This window comes from Diaphorina citri, unplaced genomic scaffold, assembly GCF_000475195.1.
Source record: "Diaphorina citri unplaced genomic scaffold, Diaci psyllid genome assembly version 1.1 scaffold79, whole genome shotgun sequence".
NCBI lineage: Eukaryota > Metazoa > Arthropoda > Insecta > Hemiptera > Psyllidae > Diaphorina > Diaphorina citri.
Window position 1 is genome coordinate 152,228 of NW_007377516.1, and position 22,627 is coordinate 174,854.

Here is a 22,627-nt window from a genome sequence, read left to right on the forward strand (position 1 = left end):
GATTTAGCATGTCCACTATAGCAATCCTTCCACAAACAACCTAGGTTCGATTCCCGTCCGTGTTGGGTTCTATCCTAAACAGATGAGGTTCGTTCTCGGAACGGCTTCATAGGCAACGATTTCCAATCCCAGGACAGGATTTGAACCCGGATCTCTTGGGAAAGGCGTCACGTGTCCTCATTGCCACAAATCTGCTATTCCACGAAGTCATCTGAGCCCACGGCAGTACGTCAGGTCTTCTTCAGGTTGCGCTCCTATCGAAGGTTGGATATTTTCATGGCTATTTGGAGAGGCCAGAATTAAAAATCACCAAGTCCATTTTTGCACTTTTGGGAATCAGAGAAAGAAGAACTTAGGGATTTTTAATTCTGAAAATGAGCAAACTCCAAAACTTCTCTGTGTGTTTTGATGGACTTGGGGTTTATTTTGATTTTTTCCTCTTCACAAACGTGTTGATCTCAGCGCGCTCTTTCCATCGATAATATGCATAACTCAAAATCGCCAAAATGGACTTAGTGATTTTTAATTCTGACCTCTCCATAGTCTCCATTTGCTCTTTGTCCTTGACAGTCTGCGTCTGCATCAGGTCAAATTTCATCTATTTCGTATACAACTACTGAAAACACCTCCCGAATGGCCAGTCCCGGTAGGACTAGGGCATCTGACAGCGGGTGTTCTCAATTTCAAAATGGACTTCGTGATTTTTAATTCTGACCTCTCCATTTGCTCTTTGTCCTTGACAGTCTGCGTCTGGTCAAATTCCATCTATTTCGTATACAACTACTGAAAACACCTCCCGAATGGCCAGTCCCGGTAGGACTAGGGCATCTGACAGCGGGTGTTCTCAATTTTCAACCAAAGGGTCAGCAACATCCATGGATAGGTCATTTCCTCTTCCTCAGGTTGCACATGTAGTGGAAGAACTCGGTAGAGTTGGTCAATGCGTCATCTGGGGAACAGAAAATGGTTTCAGTCATCTGAGCGACTGAGCCCACGGCAGTACGTCAGGTCTTCTTCGGGTTGCGCTCCTATCGAAGGTTGGATATTTTCATGGCTATTTGGAGAGGCCAGAATTAAAGTCCATTTTTGTACTTTTGGGAATCAGAGAAAGAAAAACTTAGGGATTTTTAACTCTGAAAATGAGCAAACTCCAAAACTTCTCTGTGTATCTTGATGGACTTGGGGGTTTATTTTGATTTTTTCCTCTTCACAAACGTGTTGATCTCAGCGCGCTCTTTCCATCGATAATATGCATAACTCAAAATCGTCAAAATGGACTTAGTGATTTTTAATTCTGACCTCTCCATAGTCTCCATTTGCTCTTTGTCCTTGACAGTCTGCGTCTGCATCAGGTCAAATTTCATCTATTTCGTATACAACTACTGAAAACACCTCCCGAATGGCCAGTCCCGGTAGGACTAGGGCATCTGACAGCGGGTGTTCTCAATTTTCAACCAAAGGGTCAGCAACATCCATGGATAGGTCATTTCCTCTTCCTCAGGTTGCACATGTAGTGGAAGAACTCGGTAGAGTTGGTCAATGCGTCATCTGGGGAACAGAAAATGGTTTCAGGTTTCAGATAATGGAAGGACTTAGGCCAGCCCCTCACTATCAGGTACACCTGATCAGGTCCGCCTGTCAGATCTACCTGATAGCGTCTTTGCTCATCAGGTAAACCTGACAGGGGGACCTGACCAGGTGTACCAGTCAGATCTACCTTAGTGTGTGCGCTTTTCAGGTATCAGATGGACCTGACGGGCGGACCTTTTCAGCCGTACCTGTCAGGTCTACCTGATAGTGTGTATGCTCAGCAGATATCAGGTAGATCTGAGACGGGACCTGATCAGGTGTACCTGTCAGGTCTACTTAATGGGGAGTGGCTGGCCTTACTGAACAAGCAAAGTATCTTCTTAGTCGGTTTGATTTCGGGCGTGGGCAGACTTTATCCTATACCAGATCCTGTCCTGTCCTCCTTATTCTATCTTTAACCTCTACAACTACCTGAAAACGGCTACTTTCCCTGTCGCGTATAATATCTCTAGTAGCGCGGTCAAACTTTCTTGACTTGGCTGGGCGGAGCGCTACCGCGCTCCTTAATTTTGGTACCGTAAGACCTTGTAGTGCTTCCAGTTACTTCTATTACACCTCTTTTTTTAGTAAACAAGTTCTTAGTCTAAATTTTAGCCTATAAAAATAAACCAAAGTGTCCCATTAAGGCTAAACGAGGTACTCACCGTTTATTTGAGACAAAAATAACTCACCGCATCCACTTTTTTTCGAATTCCCTCCGCGAATCTTTCGGCCAGTCCTGGAGGCAGTGTGAATTGGGGTTTTGTCTAGAAATTAAATTCGAGCTAGTCAGTGGTCAAGATCCCAGATTTAGTAGAAGGAAAATAACTGACGCTTCAAGAGGTTTGATAGGGGGAACTGTAACTGCTAAGTTCCCCAGTGACGGAGGTAAGAGAGGTGGTGGAATAGTTTACACTTTTATAGCACATAGGTACCTTTCTTCTTCTCGGTCTCTCTCTTCTTCTTCTTCTTCTTCTTCTTCTTCTTCTTCTTCTTCTTCTTCTGTGTTTTCTTCATACATATAGGTTTCTACAGTCTAGCTTCTATATGTCTTGAAAAGTGTGGTAGGGAAAAAAGGAATGCTGAGAAGCTATGAATATTTTTCCTTACAATTACCTACAACACTTGGAGATAAAATAGAATAGAATAGAATAGATGATCTACGTATAGTTACGTGGGTAATGTGGGTATAGGTAGGAACCCGACCGAATACATACCTACCTATAACTGAAAAATTCCTTTTCTCCGGCAGTCTAAACAAGGTCTCGTATATTTTTATGTATTTGATTGAAAGATGATTACCTAATACAATATACAAAAATAATAACAAACATACCTAGGTCAGAATTTGTTTAATTACTTGCAAGTAAAATTTCTTTTATTGTCACTCTTTTCACTTCTTTTGCTGTCTCTTTTCACTCCTTTATTATCACTACCTTTCACTTCTTTTACTATCACTCCTTTATCATCACACTTTTCATTTCTTTTTCTTATCATCACTATCCCAATTTTCATTGGCATGGGCAACATTGGTCTCATTGCCACTCGTATCATTCATATACAGATTGTGTTTGTTGCTAGCGCTGATGATGGCTGGACCAATGTTGTCCTTGTTTCTCTCGTTGTGGGCGCGATGGGCTCCGTCACACAGTGGGAACTTTTTGCTCTCCCAGCAGCGACATAGGACGAGGGGAGGATCAGAGGGGAACACAGTGAACCGGTTGGTAACCACGTCCTCACTCTTGTACAAGTGCTTGTTCACTCTCTGAAAAATGCAACGAAGGAGTGAAATGACAAACGAATTTGCTGCAACCCTACACATACCACAAGGCTGAATGCACCCCGATTTGGCCAATTGGCAGCACGTGAATTTTTTTTTTTTTTTTTTTTTTTCCCGCCTTTAAGCCCCCTATCTGTACCAAGGTAGGTACCTACTATTAATGTTTGCTTTGTTTTCCGGCATGTTATGATATGTAGTAAGTAGAAACCTACATTGGATGTGGAGTGGAAGGAGGTAGGGATGGAAAATGGAAGAAGTAGGAGGAGAAGGAAAGACTCCTGGAAATTTCTCACTCAATAGTTGCGCTTACTTGGGTGATGTTTCAAAGTCATAGAGCAGGAAAAATGAGGACCAACGGAGTTTTTCTTTTTCTTCTACGACTTTTAATCCCGAAATAAATCGATTTAAAAAAATACCGGTAAATCGTGAACTTTAACGTCACGGCATACGCTCCCGTACACGATGACGTCACATCAAAAGTCCCGAGCAAAGCTCCCTCGCAGGCAACACATTAATGTGTTTGTGCGCATACGTTTCTGCGCATTTCTTTCTGCTCCTACGCTAGTGTGCTTGCATACTTACTGGCACAACCTAGCGGACTAAAAAAACAACTGTGTAAAGTTTGACGTCACACATCTTTGAACTCTTTCATTAGAAGGGAAAATAAAAATTGAGTTTTCGACCTTTTACAGTTATTTTTTCGGAGTTTTGATCTCGGATTTGGATTTTTCCCAACTTTTTACATATGAATCGACCATTTATTTATAACTTTTACCCATTTGCAACTGCTCCATTGAACTAGCCTGAAGACTCCCAAGAGATGCAATGTAAGTGGTCAAATTCTCAAACAAATGACGAAGAAAATTCCATGCTCCGACCAAGAATCCTGGTACTTGTGCGGAAGTCATGTCCATGGAATATTGCTATCAAAGGAACTGGCACAAACGAGCAGTGATCAGTGTTATTATAGGGTTATAGGTTAAATACAAAACGCTTTTCTTTTCCACGGACGTGACTTCTGCATAATTACCATAATTTCAATGTAAACTTATAAATTCATGGAGTGGGAAGTGTGAACTTGTAAATGGAACAGGCTGTCTTGATGTGTTGGTCTGTATCCGCCGTCAAGCCAAAGTTTGACTGTGCAAGTTTCAACTTCTGAGATTGCTCCACCTCACACCTTAGGCCTAGTTACCTACCTATTGTACAACCTTACAAACAAACAGGGTTCTTAAATTAGATAAAATCACAGAAAGTCGTTTTGAGAAAGCTAAATGTTGTGCAGTCGGGAGTCGATTCGTTTAATTTGTCATTTTAGTTGAAAAGAACAATAGTACCTATATCTAACGCGGCATCGCGCTACTCGCTACAGATAGGCAGTGCCGATGGGGAAAACAACTGAAGAACGAACGGGGTTTATTTACCTATGGGAATCAGTCTCAGATAAAAAAAAATGGACTTGAACCCTTGTATCAAAGTAGATCCCATAAAAAAAAAGATCAAAACCATGTTGCCATCTCACAATGTGGATGTCACTTTTTCACCATTTTAATATGCTTACCTTCTCTTACATATTTTCAAAAACACAAGCAACTTGGAAAAACACTGAGAACAACTTTCCAAAGTCCCGAAATAAACATCAATGTAGTGCTTAGTATACAGCTAAACCTACTCGTAATCAAAGCGAGACGAAGCAATATGCTCAGTACAGTCAACTCTGTCAGGGGAGACTGAGAAAAATTGGAACAAGTTCTGTCAGAGGACAGCAGCCTCCTGATTTAGCACCTGTAGAATCATTCGTAGAACTTAGTCTTGGTTTGGTCACAGTTTCACCAAAAACTTAGTTCAACGGCATCAGAGAGGTATCACCAAAATAACGCCCCTAATCAAAAACACAAGAAACTTGGAAAAACACTGAGAACAACTTTCGAAAGTCCCGAAATAAACAATCAATGTAGTGCTTAGTATGAAGGATTAAACAGCTAAACCTACCTACTCGTAATCAAAGCGAGACGAAGCAATATGCTCAGTACAGTCAACTCTGTCAGGGGAGACTGAGAAAAATTGGAACAAGTTCTGTCAGAGGACAGCAGCCTCCTGATTTAGCACCTGTAGAATCATTCGTAGAACCTTTGTCTCGTCTTCAAACAGCTGAAAACGGTAGACAGTATACGGTCGACATAAACAAATGAGCAGAGCTCTCACAAGAAGTCTATAAGTTATTTTTCCCCAATCGAAACAATGCCCCCGGTACTGACATTTTTCTTGATTTTCTACATGATTTTTTACATTTTCTTCTTTTACTGCTAACACTGTTTTTCAAAAACTTTGCAAAAAACAATTGAATGTTCCGAAGTCCTTGTGTGAGCTATTGCAAAGCGCGAAGTGCTAAAGTTAATCTCCCTCTAAATTGATTAAGCGCCTGACTACAGAGAAATGCGTTTTGGATCAGTTAAAATTATTCAAAAGATAATGGTGTGATTTCAACTCTTGAAGTTTTCGACCACCCTTTGAACACAGGGAAATAAACGCTCCACCTTGATTATATTCAGAGGGTACCCCTCTAAATTGATTAAGCGCCTGACTACACAGAAATGCGTTTTGGATCAGTTAAAATTATTCAAAAGATTTTAATGGTGTGATTTCAACTCTTGAAGTTTTCGACCACCCTTTGAACACAGGGAAATAAACGCTCCACCTTGATTATATTCAGAGGGTACGGCTCTTCAGTGAAATTTCTATCGACCGTCTACCAGCCTTCTTCTCATGACTAAAGTAAATGTTTTTCATCTGGTGATTTGTTTGGACCTACTGAGTTTCATCCCGACTTGTTATCCCGTGGAGGATACCACTGAGAAAGTCATTGGCCCTCTTGATTATGAGAACATTCCAAGCGAAGAGTTCTGGGGCACCGAGCCAAGGAGGGTAAGTGACTTGAGAAAAGAGAAAAGGTCGGGTATTCATTATCAGGAACGCCTGTCAGGTCTGCCTAATAAGTATAAGTACCTAGTAATTTATTTAGACTGTCTAATAGAGCACCTCTTTATTGATATAATTTTGTTTATTGTATCCGGCCTGTGCTTGGGATCAATCTCATCCTGAGATTTGGTCTGAACCCATGCTCTCCTGATTACGAGACAAGAGCCTTGTTGACCACTACGCTAACGAGGCACTTGGGGTGAGTTCAGGTTTGTCAAAGAGGGATTGTCGTCCATCAAAAGGCTAGAAACTAGAAAATACCAACGAATATTTCGCACATTTTGAATACCTACGTTTATTTCCAGAGGTCGAATTTGGTAGGGAACAGCAAGGTTGAGAGATAAACACAGACGGGAGGAAAGTATTTCCCAGGTCGGAGATAAATAACCGAACAGAGAATAACTATGAGATCAGGTACCTACCTGAACAAAACCAGCCATTATATCGACTACCTACCTACCAAATACCAACCTACTATTTTACAATCAGAAGACTAATCGAGCAGTGTGTATAAAATCAACCCATATAGGTACCTATTTAAAATGAAAATTGTTTTTATGATTTTCTAAAATAAATCACCCTCTCATATTTCAGTTGATCAACAAGTACTATTCCAAACACCATGATGTGGTGACAGACAGGTTCACAATTGACACCGGAATACACACGGAGGCCATATGTCGATGTTGGAAAAGCAAGAAGTTCCCATTCTGCGACAATTCACACAAATATCACAACAAGTTTCACAAAGACAACGTCGGCCCGTTGACCCTGAAGAGACCTTAGCTAAAATAAAAACAACAATAGATATCAATGAAAAGAGTACTCACCATGTTCAAGTCCGTGGTGAAATTCTCGTCCACGACCCAATGGTGGCTAGTCCACTTCCAATGTTCATTAGCCGAGTACAACTTATAGGCCGGTAACTGTGTGATGGACAGCAGATAGTCCAAATATTCCGGGTCCATGGTGGTCCCATTCGGTCCGAGATATTTGGTCGTTTTCGGCTCGATATCTTCCCAGAAGCGAGGCCCCAGTCTGGTTATACTGGTGAGGACAAGGGTCATCTGGTAGGCGAATAAGAGGAGGTAGTAGGGGACCATGCTGGAGACGTCTGATCAGGCTGATGGCATGCAGACACACTGGCGGGTTTTATCTGATTGGGAGCCAGTGACGGAGGTAGGAGATGAGTGTTGGTCGTGGAATGGTTTATAATTTTGTGGTGCATACCTTTATTCTTTTTCTCCGTTTTCTACTTCTTCTTCGTCCCTTTCTTTTTATTCTACTTCTCCGTCTTCTCGTTCTCTTTACAATAAAATTATTTACACCACTCCTCTTGGTTAACTAGGGATTCTCAAGAGCATCACTCGTTAGCACTGTTGCAAAATAAATGTAGTACCTACTTAACTCTTGTAGAAATATAATGTCCTGATAAAGCCATGCATCAGAGCACTACCTACATTCCAATGGGTAAAGCACAAGACTACTTTCTAGATTCTACGCGTCTCGAAGAGTGTCGTAGGGAGAAATAAAATACTCCAAGCTATGAAAATTATCGTCAATAAATTGTGAGGATAGAGTAGAGAGCGTATGTGTGGCTATACCCTGTTAGTTATCCTGCCCGAATAGTTACAAGTCTTATAATTGTTCTGAAAAGCCCCCTTACCCCGGCAGTCTAAACAGAGTCTCGTATATTGAAAGATGATTTTAATACAAAATATGTAGTTACAAAGATTAATAAACATCAAACATAGGTCAGAATTTTTGATTTTATTATAAAAAAAAAATCTTTTGTGGTGTCACTTTTTTCACTTCTTTTATAGCTCTTTAACTCTTTTCACTTCTTTTATCACTCTTTTTACTTCCTTTGCTGTCATTCTTTACAATTTTCACTTCTTTTTCTAGTTCATCACTGATCTTACCTTCATGGTCAATGGCAGTGTTATTCTCATTGCCACTCGTATTATTCATTTGAGCATTCTTTCACTTCCTTTACCACTCCTTTTATCTCTTTTTACACCTTTATTGAAACTCTTTTCACTTCTTTTGTCACTCTTTCACTTCTTTTGCTGTCATTCTTCACTTTCCTTTGTCACTATATTTTTCACTTCTTTTTCTTGTCATCACTATCCCAATTTTCATTGGCATGGGCAATATTGGTCTCATTGCCACTCGTATCATTCATATACAGATTGTGTTTGTTGCTGGCGCTGATGATGGCTGGACCAATGTTGTCCTTGTTTCTCTCGTTGTGGGCGCGATGGGCTCCGTCACACAGTGGGAACTTTTTGCTCTGACCAAGCTTGTCACTTAAAAACAACTTTGTTCAAACAATTATACTTTTTTGCAAATCAACAGTGAAGTTGAGACCCAAAAATACAACCTACAGGTTTTAAAAACTAAGAGGTTCATAGGCTTTGAACTATGGAAGCAAAACCCTAAAGATAAATTTAATTGATTAGAAAGAAGGAAAAGAAGTAAATGCAATTTTGTGAATGTGGGATACTACCTAAATACCTACTCTAGATAGTAATAAAGATGATTTATTGTAGTCATAACAATATTATTTTACTGATTGCCTAGCACATTATGTACATTAGACCAACAAGTCTTCTTGGGGGGCTAACCCAACAAAATACCAATCAATTGGTTACAGTGACCAATCAATTGGTTACAGTGACCAATCATTTGACAGTTGGGTAATTTCTTCCCAAAAGTAAAGTCCTATAAGTCATTGCTTGTTCATGAATGGAGAATCAGTTATGCTGCATTTCTCTTGATAAGAACTGGTCCTACATTATCTCCGGTACACTGATTGTGTTGGGCATGAGACCCATCACATTTAGGAAAGGTTTTACTTCTCCAACATCTGCACAAGGCCAATGTATCAGCAATGTCTTCAATGTTGATTACGTTGACCACTTTGGAATTGGACTTCTGAATGTTGGGATTGAAGTACACTGATTGTGTTGGGCATGAGACCCATCACATTTAGGAAAGGTTTTACTTCTCCAGCATCTGCACAAGGCCAATGTATCAGCAATGTCTTCAATGTTGATTACGTTGACCACTTTGGAATTGGACTTCTGAATGTTGGGATTGATATGCTGTAAAAATAAAGTGATATGAGGAAAAAGTTAACAACTGGCCCAATTTTCAATGCTACCTATTCTCCAAATAACTATTTTCAATTTTATATCAATGTCACTTTCATAAACAAACTCTTGCAGTCCTGCTCCTTTTTTTATATAAAGGACTTCTAACAAGTTATTGTAAAGGTACTTACTCCCTTTGGTGATATCACTTTGTATACACCATAGCTGAAAACAACTGACCCAATTTTCAATGCTACCTATTCCACAAATAACTATTTTCAATTTTATATCAAAGTCACTTTCAGAAACAAACTCTTGCAGTCCTGTTCCTTTTTTTATATAAAGGACTTCTAACAAGTTATTGTAAAGGTACTTACTCCCTTTGGTGATATCACTTTGTATACACCATAGCTGATACCACCAAGCACAAGAGCGTAAGGCACGTACTTCACAAAATCTGCCACTAGAGGAAGAAGAGAAGAATAAGCTGAGTAAGTAATGGGTTGATTAGCTAAAGTGTCTACAAGTCAAAGTTGGCATGCTTGTTTACTTGTCAAAGTGTTTACAGTCATAGTGCAAAAAATAATTTCGGTACTTGTGTGGAAGTCACGTCCGTGGAATATTGCTATCAAAGGAACTGGCACAAACGAGCAGTGACCAGTGTTATTATAGGGTTAGGTTAAACGCAAGAAGGAGTTTTCACAATTAGAGCAGTGATTAGTGTTATTATAGGGTTATAGGTTAAATACAAAACGCTTTTCTTTTCCACGAACGTGACTTCTGCATAATTACCATAATTTCAATGTAAACTTATAAATTCATGGAGTGGGAAGTGTGAACTTGTAAATGGAACAGGCTATTGGACAGTAATTCTTTGGACTTCTTGCTCTTCAAAACTCAAGAAGCAAGATTCATTTCACAAAAAAGGGAAACACCCAAAATTGGTAAGTTCAAGGTAACTCTACAGTCTACAGGGCATAATAGTTGTTAGAAATAACAATAAAGTTAAGGTTAAATACAAAACGCTTTTCTTTTCCACGAACGTGACTTCTGCATAATTACCATAATTTCAATGTAAACTTATAAATTCATGGAGTGGGAAGTGTGAACTTGTAAATGGAACAGGCTGATTTGAGACAAAAATAACTCACCGCATCCACTTTTTTTCGAATTCCCTCCGCGAATCTTTCGGCCAGTCCTGGGGGCAGTGTGAATCGGGGTTTTGTCTAGAAATTAAATTCGAGCGAGTCAGTGGTCAAGATCCCAGATTTAGTAGAAGGAAAATAACTGACGCTTCAAGAGGTTTGATAGGGGGAACTGTAACTGCTAAGTTCTTATCGTCCCGAAATCGAAGAGAGAAGGAAGACAGGATAGGAGAGAGCCAGCCGTTCCGAGAACGAATCTTATCTGCTTAGGTCGCTTAGGATAAAATCCACCCCGGGCGGAAACCGAACCCGCGACCTAGCATCTTATCTGCTTAGGTCGCTTAGGATAAAATCCACCCCGGGCGGAAACCGAACCCGCGACCTAGCACTTACAAGAAGGACGCACTACTCTCCAAGGTAACTAGGCTGGCAATGCTTCTTAAGTTCCTGACCAATGGAGCAGTTGCAAATGGGTAAAAATTATAAATAAATGGTCGATTCCTATGTAAAAATTTCCCTCCTTTCCAAATGATGGGATAAAGAAAAATCTCTACCGAGAATAGGTACTGAGTTTAACCCAAAAACAGGTTTCACTAAAAGTTGGTCAAAATAAAGGCTAAATCGGGGTGCGTTAAATACGGATTTCAGGCAAGATTAAAAATTAATTCAGCACTTATAATTGTATTCTATTCTATGCTTCAGAACCTGTACTTACCATGACTGGAGGATCGATCTCTTGAAATTCGTAGTCTTCCAACTTGCCCCAACATAAACTGAGATAGATCACGATCAGCAGAGAAGTAGCATGAATCAGCATTTGTTTTTGATGCAGCATTTGGAATCTTATTGTTGTTGTTCTTGTTGCAGTGACAGCAGATCCTCTGGCAGCAGCAGTGACAGCACAAGGCACACTAAGGAATCTTATTGTGAAAGAAATTGAATAGCTATATAGGTATTCTTGGCAGAGGAAGCTAAATAAAGCACTACCTACTTGTACGAGTACTTACAGCTGAGTAGATATTCAAAAGCTGATTGACTAGATAATGTTCTTTTGGATCAGGAATTGCGGATTTTGTTCTTGGGCTCAAGAGCTGCGAAATTTCGTCAGTCTCATGGTTTCCAGGGAAAGATCCAATAGGTCCACTGAGACCTTTGAGAAGGTCCGAGTAGAAAGCCAAGAACCGTTTGGAGTTACCTACCTATTGTACAACCTTACAAACAAACAGGGTTCTTAAATTAGATAAAATCACAGAAAGTCGTTTTGAGAAAACTGTTAGGTAAGTACTTACTGCATGGAAAATGTTGGACTTGTCAAAAATGGTCAACACGAAAAAGTTGGTTCATTAGATTTTGGGCCTATGAGGGCCCCTTTCTCTGAGTTCTACACTTTACAGTCACTGAAAGTTAACACTACCCGTTTTTCATGATACTCAAACACATATTGTTATTGTTGTTGTCTCTGTTGTTGGTGATGTTCTTGTACAATATACTACACTCCCAATAGCTTCAGTACCTATTTCCACAGTAGGTAGAAATCTACCTAGACCACTATCAACCGGGATAGTCCAAAAAGGCCTTTCTCTGAGTTCTACACTTTACAGTCACTGAAAGTTAACACTTCCCGTTTTTCATGATACTCACACACATATGTGACATATTGTTATTATTGTTGTCTCTGTTGTTGGTGATGTTCTTGTACAATAGGTATACTACACTCCCAATAGCTTCAGTACCTATTTCCACAGTAGGTAGAAATCTACCTAGACCACTATCAACCGGGATAGTCCAAAAAGATTACACATCAAGATTACTCAGAATAACACGTGGGTTGAACTCGAACAGATTTACAGGCATAACTAGTATTACTAGATAAATACATAGTAGGTAATTATCTATTATAGGTACATATCTATTTATCATAATTGTGCAAAGTTGAGGTAGGTACTTAGAAATGAACATACTTAGAAAATGAACCTAGGAATGTTCTTCTTGTCGCATAAACCAGCCGGTAACCAGAGGTTACATAAGTAATGCTTTGTTTAGACTGAGGAGGGTAAGATGGAAAGTCCTACCAGTTAAATTAAACCCATTATTCCTTATTTTATCCTGAGCCTTAGAAATTTTAAACTTTCATAAACAGAGAAGGTCTCTAAAGCCCACTTTCTTTTAGGCCCACTGTAAGGACTTAAGGAAAGAATATCGTGAACTCAAATACTGTTCTAAAATTCCTCACCCTTGTTCTCTGGGGATTTAGCGATTTAGCATGTCCACTATAGCAATCCTTCCACAAACAACCTAGGTTCGATTCCCGTCCGTGTTGGGTTCTATCCTAAACAGATGAGGTACAAGAAGGATGCACTTCTCTCCAAGGTAACTAGGCTGGGCAATGCTTCTTAAGTTCCTGACCAATGGAGCAGTTGCAAATGGGTAAAAATTATAAATAAATGGTCGATTCCTATGTAAAAATTTCCCTCCTTCCCAATGATGGGATAAAGAAAAATCTCTACCGAGAATAGGTACTGAGTTTAACCCAAAAACAGGTTTCACCAAAAGTTGGTCTAAATAAAGGCTAAATCGGGGTGCGTTAAATACGGATTTCAGGCAAGATTAAAAATTAATTCAGCACTTATAATTGTATTCTATTCTATGCTTCAGAACCTGTACTTACCATAACTGGGGGATCGATTTCTTGAAATTCATAGTCTTCCAACTTGCCCCAACATAAACTGAGATAGATCACGATCAGCAGAGACGTAGCATTGATCAGCATTTGTTTTTGATGCAGCATTTGGAATCTTATTGTTGTTGTTGTTGTTCTTGTTGCAGTGACAGCAGATCCTCTGGCAGCAGCAGTGACAGCACAAGGCACACTAAGGAATTTTATTATGAAAGGAGTTGAATAGCTATATAGGTATTCTTGGCAGAGGACGCTAAATAAAGCACTACCTACTTGTACGAGTACTTATAGCTGAGTAGATATTCAAAAGCTGATTGACTAGATAATATTTTTTGGATCAGGAATTTGCTCTTGGGCTCAAGAGCTGCGAAATTCCGTCAGTCTCATGGTTTCCAGGGAAAGATCCAATAGGTCCACTGAGACCTTTGAGAAGGTCCGAGTAGAAAGCCAAGAACCGTTTGGAAATCAAAGAAATATAATGCGACCAAATTAGGTCAGTAAACACTCAGTAGGTAACACAGATAGGAAATAGTCTTGGTTTGATCACAGTTTCACCAAAAACTTAGTTCAACGGCATCAGAGAGGTATCACGAAAATAACGCCCCTAATCAAAAACACAAGCAACTTGGAAAAACACTGAGAACAACTTTCCAAAGTCCCGAAATAAACAATCAATGTAGTGCTTAGTATGAAGGATTAAACAGCTAAACCTACTCGTAATCAAAGCGAGACGAAGCAATATGCTCAGTACAGTCAACTGTGTCAGGGGAGACTGAGAAAAATTGGAACAAGTTCTGTCAGAGGACAGCAGCCTCCTGATTTAGCACCTGTAGAATCATTCGTAGAACCTTTGTCTCGTCTTCAAACAGCTGAAAACGGTAGACAGTATACGGTCGACATAAACAAATGAGCAGAGCTCTCACTTCTTGAAGTTTACAAGTTATTTTTCCCCAATCGAAACAATGCCCCCGGTACTGACATTTTTCTTGATTTTCTACATGATTTTTTACATTTTCTTCTTTTACTGCTAACACTGTTTTTCAAAAACTTTGCAAAAAACAATTGAATGTTCCGAAGTCCTTGTGTGAGCTATTGCAAAGCGCGAAGTGCTAAAGTTAATCTCCCTCTAAATTGATTAAGCGCCTGACTACACAGAAATGCGTTTTGGATCAGTTAAAATTATTCAAAAGATAATGGTGTGATTTCAACTCTTGAAGTTTTCGACCACCCTTTGAACACAGGGAAATAAACGCTCCACCTTGATTATATTCAGAGGGTACGGCTCTTCAGTGAAATTTCTATCGACCGTCTACCAGCCTTCTTCTCATGACTAAAGTAAATGTTTTTCATCTGGTGATTTGTTTGGACCTACTGACTTTTATCCCGACTTGTTATCCCGTGGAGGATACCACTGAGAAAGTCTTTGGCCCTCTTGATTATGAGAACATTCCAAGCGAAGAGTTCTGGGGCACCGAGCCAAGGAGGGTAAGTGACTTGAGAAAAGAGAAAAGGTCGAGTATTCATTATCAGGAACGCCTGTCAGGTCTGCCTAATAAGTAGGTATAAGTACCTAGTAATTTATTTAGACTGTCTAATAGAGCACCTCTTTATTGATATAATTTGTCTAATAGAGCACCTCTTTATTGATATAATTTGTCTAATAGAGTCCGGCCTGTGCTTGAGATCAATCTCATCCTAAGATTTGGTCTGAACTCATGCTCTCCTGATTACGAGACAAGAGCCTTGTTGACCACTACACTAACGAGGCACTTGGGGTAAGTTCAGGTTTGTCTGTTTATTGTATCCGGCCTGTGCTTGAGATCAATCTCATCCTAAGATTTGGTCTGAACTCATGCTCTCCTGATTACGAGACAAGAGCCTTGTTGACCACTACACTAACGAGGCACTTGGGGTAAGTTCAGGTTTGTCAAAGAGGGATTGTCGTCCATCAAAAGGCTAGAAAATAGAAAATACCAACGAATATTTCGCACATTTTGAATACCTACGTTTATTTCCAGAGGTCGAATTCTTCGGTAGGGAACAGCAAGGTTGAGAGATAAACACAGACGGGAGGAAAGTTTTTCCCAAGTCGGAGATAAATAACCGAACAGAGAATAACTATGAGATCAGGTACCTACCTGAACAAAACCAGCCATTATATCGACTACCTACCAAATACCAACAACCTACCATTATAAAATCAAAAGACTAATCGACCAGTGTGTATAAAATCAACCCATATAGGTACCTATTTAAAATGAAAATTGTTTTTATGATTTTCTAAAATAAATCACCCTCTCATATTTCAGTTGATCAACAAGTACTATTCCAAACACCATGATGTGGTGACAGACAGGTTCACCATTGACACCGGAATACACACGGAGGCCATATGCCGATGTTGGAAAAGCAAGAAGTTCCCATTCTGCGACAATTCACACAAATATCACAACAAGTTTCACAAAGACAACGTCGGCCCGTTGATTATAGACGGTAACACTTTCCCGGATTATGTTCTAGATAAGTACACCCTGCCTACGCCTAACCGATCCATTACCTATCCAACGCCATCCACCATGTCCGATTCACAAGTCGATAAGGCAATCGACAAGTATGTAAAGGAGAACGAGTATAGTCAGGATAGTGACGAGAATAGTACGTGTACTATTGATAAGAATGATTTCTTCGAGAGGCTGAGAAAGTGGCCTCCAGGGCTTGGACCTCAGACTGCCAAGTTTGGGTGGTCGTGAGGAGTGGGATTATTACAATCATTTCAACCGTACCAAAACTTGGAACCCAGTGAGGTATCGACAAAATAGAAAAACTTGGACAGGACCTAAGAGTTTTCTCCCGTTTATTCGTCGGCAATTAGAAACATAGGTACATCCGATCCGCAGTGTATTGTAAATACAAAATCTGTAAGTAGGTACACTAATGAAAAACAATGAAAAAGACAAAAAATAAAAAACACCTCTTTTAGGAGTAGTAGGTAAAAAATAAATAAAAACATACCTACATACCTAACTAGCACTTTTATACAAAGTCTTGAATATGTAAATTAATGGACAGGACCTAAGCGTTTTCTCCCGTTTATTCGTCTGCAGTTAGAAATATAGGTACATCCGAGCCGCAGTGTATTGTAAATACAAAATCTGTAAGTAGGTACACTAATGAAAAACAATGAAAAAGACAAAAAATAAAAAGCACTTCTTTTAGGAGTAGTAGGTAAAAAATAAATAAAAACATACCTACATACCTAACTAGCACTTTTATACAAAGTCTTGAATATGTAAATTTTGCCTCAATAAATAAATTACAAATCTCTTGATGAATATCAGTAAAAAATTAAACGTGGTTTTATTTCTCAACAAGTTACATATCTACTTACCAAGTAATAGAGACAAGGAAAACAAAAATGAGAACTAAGCTTGTCACTTAAAAACAACTTTGTCTTTGTTCAAAAAATTTTACTTTTTTGCAAATCAACAATGAAGTTGAGACCCAAAAATACAACCTACAGGTTTTAAAAAGTAAGAGGTTCATAGGCTTTGACCTATGGAAGCAAAACCCTAAAGATAAATTTAATTGATTAGAAAGAAGGAAAAGAAGTAAATGCAATTTTGTGAATGTGGGATACTACCTAAATACCTACTCTAGATAGTAATAAAGATGATTTATTGTAGTCATAACAATATTATTTTACTGATTGCCTAGCACATTATGTACATTAGACCAACAAGTCTTCTTGGGGGGCTAACCCAACAAAATACCAATCAATTGGTTACAGTGACCAATCAATTGGTTACAGTGACCAATCATTTGACAGTTGGGTAATTTCTTCCCAAAAGTAAAGTCCTATAAGTCATTGCTTGTTCATGAATGGAGGATACTACCTAAATACCTACTCTAGATAGTAATAAAGATGATTTATTGTAGTCATAACAATATTATTTTACTGATTGCCTAGCACATTATGTACATTAGACCAACAAGTCTTCTTGGGGGGCTAACCCAACAAAATACCAATCAATTGGTTACAGTGACCAATCAATTGGTTACAGTGACCAATCAATTGGTTACGGTGACCAATCAATTGGTTACAGTGACCAATCAATTGGTTACAGTGACCAATCATTTGACAGTTGGGTAATTTCTTCCCAAAAGTAAAGTCCAGGGGGCTAACCCAACAAAATACCAATCAATTGGTTACAGTGACCAATCAATTGGTTACAGTGACCAATCATTTGACAGTTGGGTAATTTCTTCCCAAAAGTAAAGTCCTATAAGTCATTGCTTGTTCATGAATGGAGAATCAGTTATGCTGCATTTCTCTTGATAAGAACTGGTCCTACATTATCTCCGGTACACTGATTGTGTTGGGCATGAGACCCATCACATTTAGGAAAGGTTTTACTTCTCCAACATCTGCACAAGGCCAATGTATCAGCAATGTCTTCAATGTTGATTACGTTGACCACTTTGGAATTGGACTTCTGAATGTTGGGATTGATATGCTGTAAAAATAAAGTGATATGAGGAAAAAGTAAACAACTGACCCAATTTTCAATGCTACCTATTCCACAAATAACTATTTTCAATTTTATATCAAAGTCACTTTCAGAAACAAACTCTTGCAGTCCTGTTCCTTTTTTTATATAAAGGACTTCTAACAAGTTATTGTAAAGGTACTTACTCCCTTTGGTGATATCACTTTGTATACACCATAGCTGATACCACCAAGCACAAGAGCGTAAGGCACGTACTTCACAAAATCTGCCACTAGAGGAAGAAGAGAAGAATAAGCTGAGTAAGTAATGGGTTGATTAGCTAAAGTGTCTACAAGTCAAAGTTGGCATGCTTGTTTACTTGTCAAAGTGTTTACAGTCATAGTGCAAAAAATAATTTCGGTACTTGTGTGGAAGTCACGTCCGTGGAATATTGCTATCAAAGGAACTGGCACAAACGAGCAGTGATCAGTGTTATTATAGGGTTATAGGTTAAATACAAAACGCTTTTCTTTTCCACGAACGTGACTTCTGCATAATTACCATAATTTCAATGTAAACTTATAAATTCATGGAGTGGGAAGTGTGAACTTGTAGAACAGGCTGTATATTGGACAGTAATTCTTTGGACTTCTTGCTCTTCAAAACTCAAGAAGCAAGATTCATTTCACAAAAAAAGGGAAACACCCAAAATTGGTAAGTTCAAGGTAACTCTACAGTCTACAGGGCATAATAGTTGTTAGAAATAACAATAAAGTTATCAGAAACAAGAATCATGCTCCAGGTTTCCAGGAATGATGGTTTTACAGTTGTTAAAATCACCTGTCATATTAGCCCATAATATGGCACTCCCTACATTGAACAGACAATAATTATTACGTCTCAGGTAAGCTCGGTGGTGATTATGATTATATGATAAGAACAAGATATCAAACACCAGGGGCAGAGAGGACAAATTTTAAGCAGAAAACTCATGAGAAGTTCCTATGCATGGTTCTTGGCTTGTGTTGCATGCTCATCATGAGCAGATCTGCTCTAAGAAAATTATGCAAAGTACTTACATGGACTGTTCGTAGTCATTTTTCACGTTAAAGAGTGTTTGAGCGGCAGGAAATCCTTGGAAAATTGCTGAACGGCCAACAAACTTGGTACCAAATTTTGCTTCAATGGATTTTTTTATCACACTTTTTTATTTATTTTGAGATTTGAGATTTTCTTTATCAAATTTTGTGCGCATTGAAGAACTGCGCATGTTTGTGAAGCTAGTTCTAGTGAATCTCAGAAAAAAAAAATCCTAAATAGGTATTCACTAATCTTATTTAACTAGGTGAATTCCCGGCTAAAACTAGAAAGCTCCATTATGCTAACAGTTTAGAAAAGAAAGACATCAAGTGTTGACATCAATAATTTTTGACAAAAATCACACAACTTCCTTCTTCATACAATACAATAAGAAAAGACAGAAGACTATTCCCTTTTTCGAACAGTACAGGAGTATTGAGTACTGATATAGAGTTAGGGATAGTATGATATTAATGTATTTTAAGTTAAGTAATATTCTTCTTCGCCTTTTCCCGTGTTTAGACGGGTGGCGTTTTTCGTCAGCCCTCAATCAGCCCTAGGGTGATCACTCCTGGGCTGACATTTGGTTTTGGCTACAAATTTTTACGAGTGGGTGCCCTTCGCACTCAACCTTCGCTATGTCTTTAGTAAGGGAAATTTCAGGCTGGTATGTTTCCTGTTTAAAGTCCCCCAGCCAGACTATGCTGGTCTACTCCTTGTTTAAGGTCCCCCAGCCAGACCGTTTTAAGTTAATATTAAACAATCTTGTTATTCCTCCAGGTTCCTCTTGGTGTGGGAATTGCTCTCGCCGCCAAATATTCCGGTACCAAGGGCGTCTGTTTCGCCCTGTACGGAGACGGGGCAGCCAATCAGGGCCAAGTGTTTGAAGTGTACAACATTGCCAAGCTGTGGAACATCCCATGTATCTTTGTATGCGAGAACAATGGGTACGGTATGGGAACAAGCTCGGAGCGTGCTTCTGCCTCCGTGGATTACTATACACGAGGAGATTATATTCCAGGCATCTGGGTAAGCCTATTTACCAGACTATTTATTTTGGGACTTTAAAACCTTGAACTTTTCTCTAAAAACGATATTTACATAGCAATTACAGTTCCCTCTATCAAACCTCTAGAAAGAAGAAAATCCTTCCACCAATCCACCATAGTGCATTCTGAACTCACCCACATGGAAAATAAAGAGGTAGGAAATTTGAGGAAGTTGAAGAATTCTGGATAGAGGTCTCCAAAATGTGTGTTCCTAACAAACCTCTAGAAAAAAAAATTGACCTCCCCTATTTTCTCTCCCTCAGGTGGATGGCATGGACATTCTTGCCGTACGTGAGGCCGCTCGTTTTGCCGTCAATCATTGTCGGTCCGACAAGGGCCCCATCCTTCTCGAAACAGCCACCTACCGGTACTCTGGTCACTCGATGTCCGATCCAGGAACCAGTTACAGAACCCGAGACGAAATTCAGGAAGTGCGCCAAACTCGGGACCCCATCTCATCGCTCAAGGATAAAATTCTCAACGCCAGTCTTGTCACCCCGGAGGAACTTAAGGTGAGAAATCTCAGGGTAGAATCCTTGACATTTTACTTTACTTTTTTCTATCCTATATGGAGGAAAGTAATGTAATCCGGTGATTTTTTTTTTTTTTTTAACTTTTTTTGACAGAGGGAACTGTAACTGCTATGGTCTTATCGTCCCGAAAATCGAAGAGAGAAGGAAGAGGATAGGAGAAAGCCAGCCGTTCCGAGAACGAACATTATCCCATCAGGATAAAATCCGCCCCGGGCGGGAATCGAGCCCGGATAGGAGAAAGCCAGCCGTTCCGAGAACGAACATTATCCCATCAGGATAAAATCCGCCTCGGGCGGGAATCGAGCCCAGTGGCCTAGCGCTTACAAGGCAGACGCACTACCAACTAAGCTAGCTAGGCTGGCTGAACCTTAACTTAATTTATGCCGACAACCTAGCGCTTACAAGGCAGACGCACTACCAACTAAGCTAACTAGGCTGGCTTTTTTAAACTTTTTAAGTATTACTAAAGTAAGTAATTCTTTACTAATATTTTAAGCTAGTTGACCAATGACCATCTATCTGGTTAATCGCTTGCTGCTGGCTTTTTACCAGCTCAGCCTGAATTATTTTAATCTGAGTATTGTACAGGTAGCTTGCCGTTGACTGGAGGGTCATCACTAAAGACCTTTGCAGTTATACAGTGACAAACCTCTATCAAACAATCTAATATTTCCGAGTCTTTTTTGGCCCAAGTATCCGCTAAATACGGCCCTATATCGAAAGAAAAATACAGTAACAAATCATGAATTTTTCTCTGTGTTCGCAGAAAATCGACACGGAAGTGAAAGCGGAAATCGACGCCGTCATCAAGAAGGCCCGCGCCGATCCGGAAGTAGGTCTGGATGAATTGACAGGAGACATATATGCCGTTCCTCTCGAGACGGACATTCGAGGTACTACCCCATTCAATAGCTATCCGCACAAGCGAGTGGGTAAAGCCATCAACTTGTAGTAAGCCACGAGAAAAGGACGACAAAATAAATAAATAAATAAAAATCTATCGACTTGTTTAGGTTCCTTATATCCCTATACAAATGGACACTCTGTTTTAGCTTGAGAATTTTTGAGACCGATAAGACCATTTGGTCAGTCTGAAATAATAATAATGCATCTCTCGACTTGTAAGTATAGGTTTCCTATTCAAATGTTCATGGAACACTCTATTTTAGTTTGAGAATTTTTGAGACCGATAATACCTACCCTTTTGGTCAGTCTAAAAAAATAGCCTAAGAATTTTTGAGCCTCGTCTCAAATATTCTTAAGCCAAAAGAGACATTATTATAATGTAATGGGAAGTAAAAAAAAAAGAAAAAAAAAAAAAAAACACCTTCGGTGTCTAACACTCTAACCTTGTAGTCATTTTATAATCTGAACCAGCGGGGTTAGCCGTCCTTTGTATCGATCGATAGTAAGTGTAGGTACCTACTTTATAGATAAGTATAAGTAGGTATAGGCAGCCGATTTTATCGATCGATATAATCACCTTTTTTTTTAAAGGAAACTTAACAACGGAGGTCTTCCCGAAATCTAAGAGAGGGGGCACATAAGAGAAAGCTGGCCTTTCCGAGAACGAAGATTATCTTTTAGGACAAAATCGTCCTCGGCCGGAAATCGAACCCGCGGCTTTGCGCTCACAAGGCAGACGCCACGAACCAAGTATCTGTTACTTTTAAGGAAGTATAACGACCTAATGAAATATTTTTAATTATTTCGTCATCTTTCTTATTCAATAATCAATCAGAATGAGTTCAAGAGTTTTTTTTTCAATCAGAAATAACTTGCGTGTACCTAGTTACCTATATTGGTATAACGTAACTTTCTTTATTGATCGATATTTCGTCATGTCCACAACATTCTTTTTATTTTACCTACTTGTATTTCTGAGAAAGGATTTCACTTTTTAGGAGGATAACGATAGATATAGGTACCAATTTTAATATCCATTTTGAGATTTTAAGATCAAGGGGAAAAAAGGACCTCTACTAGGTACCTTTTTTAACATTACTTGCCTTTAGGAAGGAATTTAATGTAGGTAATATTGAATTAAATTACACCAATTTAGGTTTGTACGTGTCCGTAGGTCTGTACTGTAAAGGTGTGTCTAAACATAGTCGAGCGGCAGTCGATCGACGAAGTGAATCTATGTTCTCAAGGCAGTGAGGACGGTTCAGTCGACATCGATCGACGGCCAGTCGACTATGTGTGGACACACCTTCATGGTTAGCGCGGTAGA

The 22,627-nt window shown here is 39.3% G+C and overlaps 5 protein-coding genes and 2 long non-coding RNA genes across 12 annotated transcripts; 3 read left to right on the forward strand and 4 right to left on the reverse strand.

Moving 5' to 3' along the window:
• Positions 1-277: 277 nt before the first annotated feature.
• Positions 278-944, reverse strand: LOC113472818. The gene is made up of 2 exons (XR_003394982.1): positions 716-944; positions 278-533 (listed from the first exon to the last, which is right to left on the reverse strand). It is a non-coding gene; the product is annotated as an uncharacterized LOC113472818 (long non-coding RNA).
• Positions 945-2,813: 1,869 nt separating this feature from the next.
• Positions 2,814-14,024, reverse strand: LOC103522229 (CDGSH iron-sulfur domain-containing protein 2 homolog). Of its 4 annotated transcripts, XM_026832584.1 has the most exons (4): positions 13,960-14,009; positions 13,237-13,438; positions 10,575-10,649; positions 2,814-3,334 (listed from the first exon to the last, which is right to left on the reverse strand). In XM_026832584.1, the coding sequence occupies exons 2-4, from the start codon at positions 13,354-13,356 to the stop codon at positions 3,047-3,049; spliced, it is 483 nt and encodes a 160-aa protein (XP_026688385.1). In that variant the 5' UTR covers positions 13,357-13,438; positions 13,960-14,009; the 3' UTR covers positions 2,814-3,046. The 4 variants fall into 4 exon arrangements, with proteins under 4 accessions (XP_026688385.1, XP_008485555.1, XP_008485568.1 ...); XM_008487333.3 differs by lacking the exons at positions 13,237-13,438; positions 13,960-14,009 and adding an exon at positions 11,284-11,752; XM_008487346.3 differs by lacking the exon at positions 10,575-10,649 and having other exon boundaries at positions 13,237-14,024.
• LOC108254084 (CDGSH iron-sulfur domain-containing protein 1-like) lies at positions 5,914-7,114 on the forward strand. Its single transcript, XM_017449050.1, has 2 exons — positions 5,914-6,274; positions 6,923-7,114. Exons 1-2 carry the CDS (start codon positions 6,116-6,118, stop codon positions 7,112-7,114), a joined length of 351 nt encoding a protein of 116 aa, XP_017304539.1. The 5' UTR covers positions 5,914-6,115.
• On the reverse strand, positions 9,338-10,407 carry LOC113472816. Its single transcript, XR_003394980.1, has 2 exons — positions 9,801-10,407; positions 9,338-9,435 (listed from the first exon to the last, which is right to left on the reverse strand). It is a non-coding gene; the product is annotated as an uncharacterized LOC113472816 (long non-coding RNA).
• Positions 14,025-14,180: 156 nt separating the features above from the next.
• Positions 14,181-16,299, forward strand: LOC103522219. The gene is made up of 2 exons (XM_008487324.3): positions 14,181-14,730; positions 15,555-16,299. Exons 1-2 carry the CDS (start codon positions 14,572-14,574, stop codon positions 15,993-15,995), a joined length of 600 nt encoding a protein of 199 aa, XP_008485546.1. The 5' UTR covers positions 14,181-14,571; the 3' UTR covers positions 15,996-16,299.
• A 270-nt stretch (positions 16,300-16,569) lies between these two features.
• LOC103522210 (CDGSH iron-sulfur domain-containing protein 2 homolog) lies at positions 16,570-18,970 on the reverse strand. Of its 3 annotated transcripts, XR_003394975.1 has the most exons (5): positions 18,812-18,970; positions 17,939-18,024; positions 17,506-17,759; positions 17,374-17,396; positions 17,178-17,310 (listed from the first exon to the last, which is right to left on the reverse strand). XR_003394975.1 is itself a non-coding variant. In XM_008487315.3 (3 exons), exons 1-3 carry the CDS (start codon positions 18,828-18,830, stop codon positions 17,562-17,564), a joined length of 303 nt encoding a protein of 100 aa, XP_008485537.1. In that variant the 5' UTR covers positions 18,831-18,970; the 3' UTR covers positions 17,420-17,561. The 3 variants fall into 3 exon arrangements, 1 of the variants encoding a protein (XP_008485537.1); XR_003394973.1 differs by lacking the exons at positions 17,178-17,310; positions 17,374-17,396 and adding an exon at positions 16,570-17,057 and having other exon boundaries at positions 17,483-17,759; XM_008487315.3 differs by lacking the exons at positions 17,178-17,310; positions 17,374-17,396 and having other exon boundaries at positions 17,420-17,759.
• A 30-nt stretch (positions 18,971-19,000) lies between these two features.
• LOC103522423 (probable pyruvate dehydrogenase E1 component subunit alpha, mitochondrial) lies at positions 19,001-21,701 on the forward strand. The gene is made up of 4 exons (XM_008487530.3): positions 19,001-19,021; positions 19,593-19,841; positions 20,125-20,373; positions 21,161-21,701. Exons 1-4 carry the CDS (start codon positions 19,001-19,003, stop codon positions 21,344-21,346), a joined length of 705 nt encoding a protein of 234 aa, XP_008485752.1. The 3' UTR covers positions 21,347-21,701.
• The last annotated feature ends 926 nt before the right edge of the window (positions 21,702-22,627 follow it).

Bases quoted from the DNA above. Each gene is read 5' to 3' on its own strand.
- LOC103522229 (XM_026832584.1), bottom strand. From the start codon at position 13,356: ATGCTGCATCAAAAACAAATGCTGATCAATGCTACGTCTCTGCTGATC. The intron at 10,650-13,236 runs GTAAGTACAGGT...TTTAATTTCTAG, and splicing joins AAATCGATCCCCCAGTTATG to ACAAAACCCCGATTCACACT. The intron at 3,335-10,574 runs GTGAGTTATTTT...TGCATTTTTCAG, and splicing joins TTCGAAAAAAAGTGGATGCG to AGAGTGAACAAGCACTTGTA.
- LOC108254084 (XM_017449050.1), top strand. From the start codon at position 6,116: ATGACTAAAGTAAATGTTTTTCATCTGGTGATTTGTTTGGACCTACTG. The intron at 6,275-6,922 runs GTAAGTGACTTG...CTCATATTTCAG, and splicing joins GGGGCACCGAGCCAAGGAGG to TTGATCAACAAGTACTATTC.
- LOC103522423 (XM_008487530.3), top strand. From the start codon at position 19,001: ATGTTTGTGAAGCTAGTTCTA. The intron at 19,022-19,592 runs GTGAATCTCAGA...TTATTCCTCCAG, and splicing joins TGTTTGTGAAGCTAGTTCTA to GTTCCTCTTGGTGTGGGAAT. The intron at 19,842-20,124 runs GTAAGCCTATTT...TCTCTCCCTCAG, and splicing joins ATTATATTCCAGGCATCTGG to GTGGATGGCATGGACATTCT.
- LOC103522219 (XM_008487324.3), top strand. From the start codon at position 14,572: ATGACTAAAGTAAATGTTTTTCATCTGGTGATTTGTTTGGACCTACTG. The intron at 14,731-15,554 runs GTAAGTGACTTG...CTCATATTTCAG, and splicing joins GGGGCACCGAGCCAAGGAGG to TTGATCAACAAGTACTATTC.
- LOC103522210 (XM_008487315.3), bottom strand. The intron at 17,760-17,938 runs GTAAGTACCTTT...TTATTTTTACAG, and splicing joins AAGTGATATCACCAAAGGGA to CATATCAATCCCAACATTCA.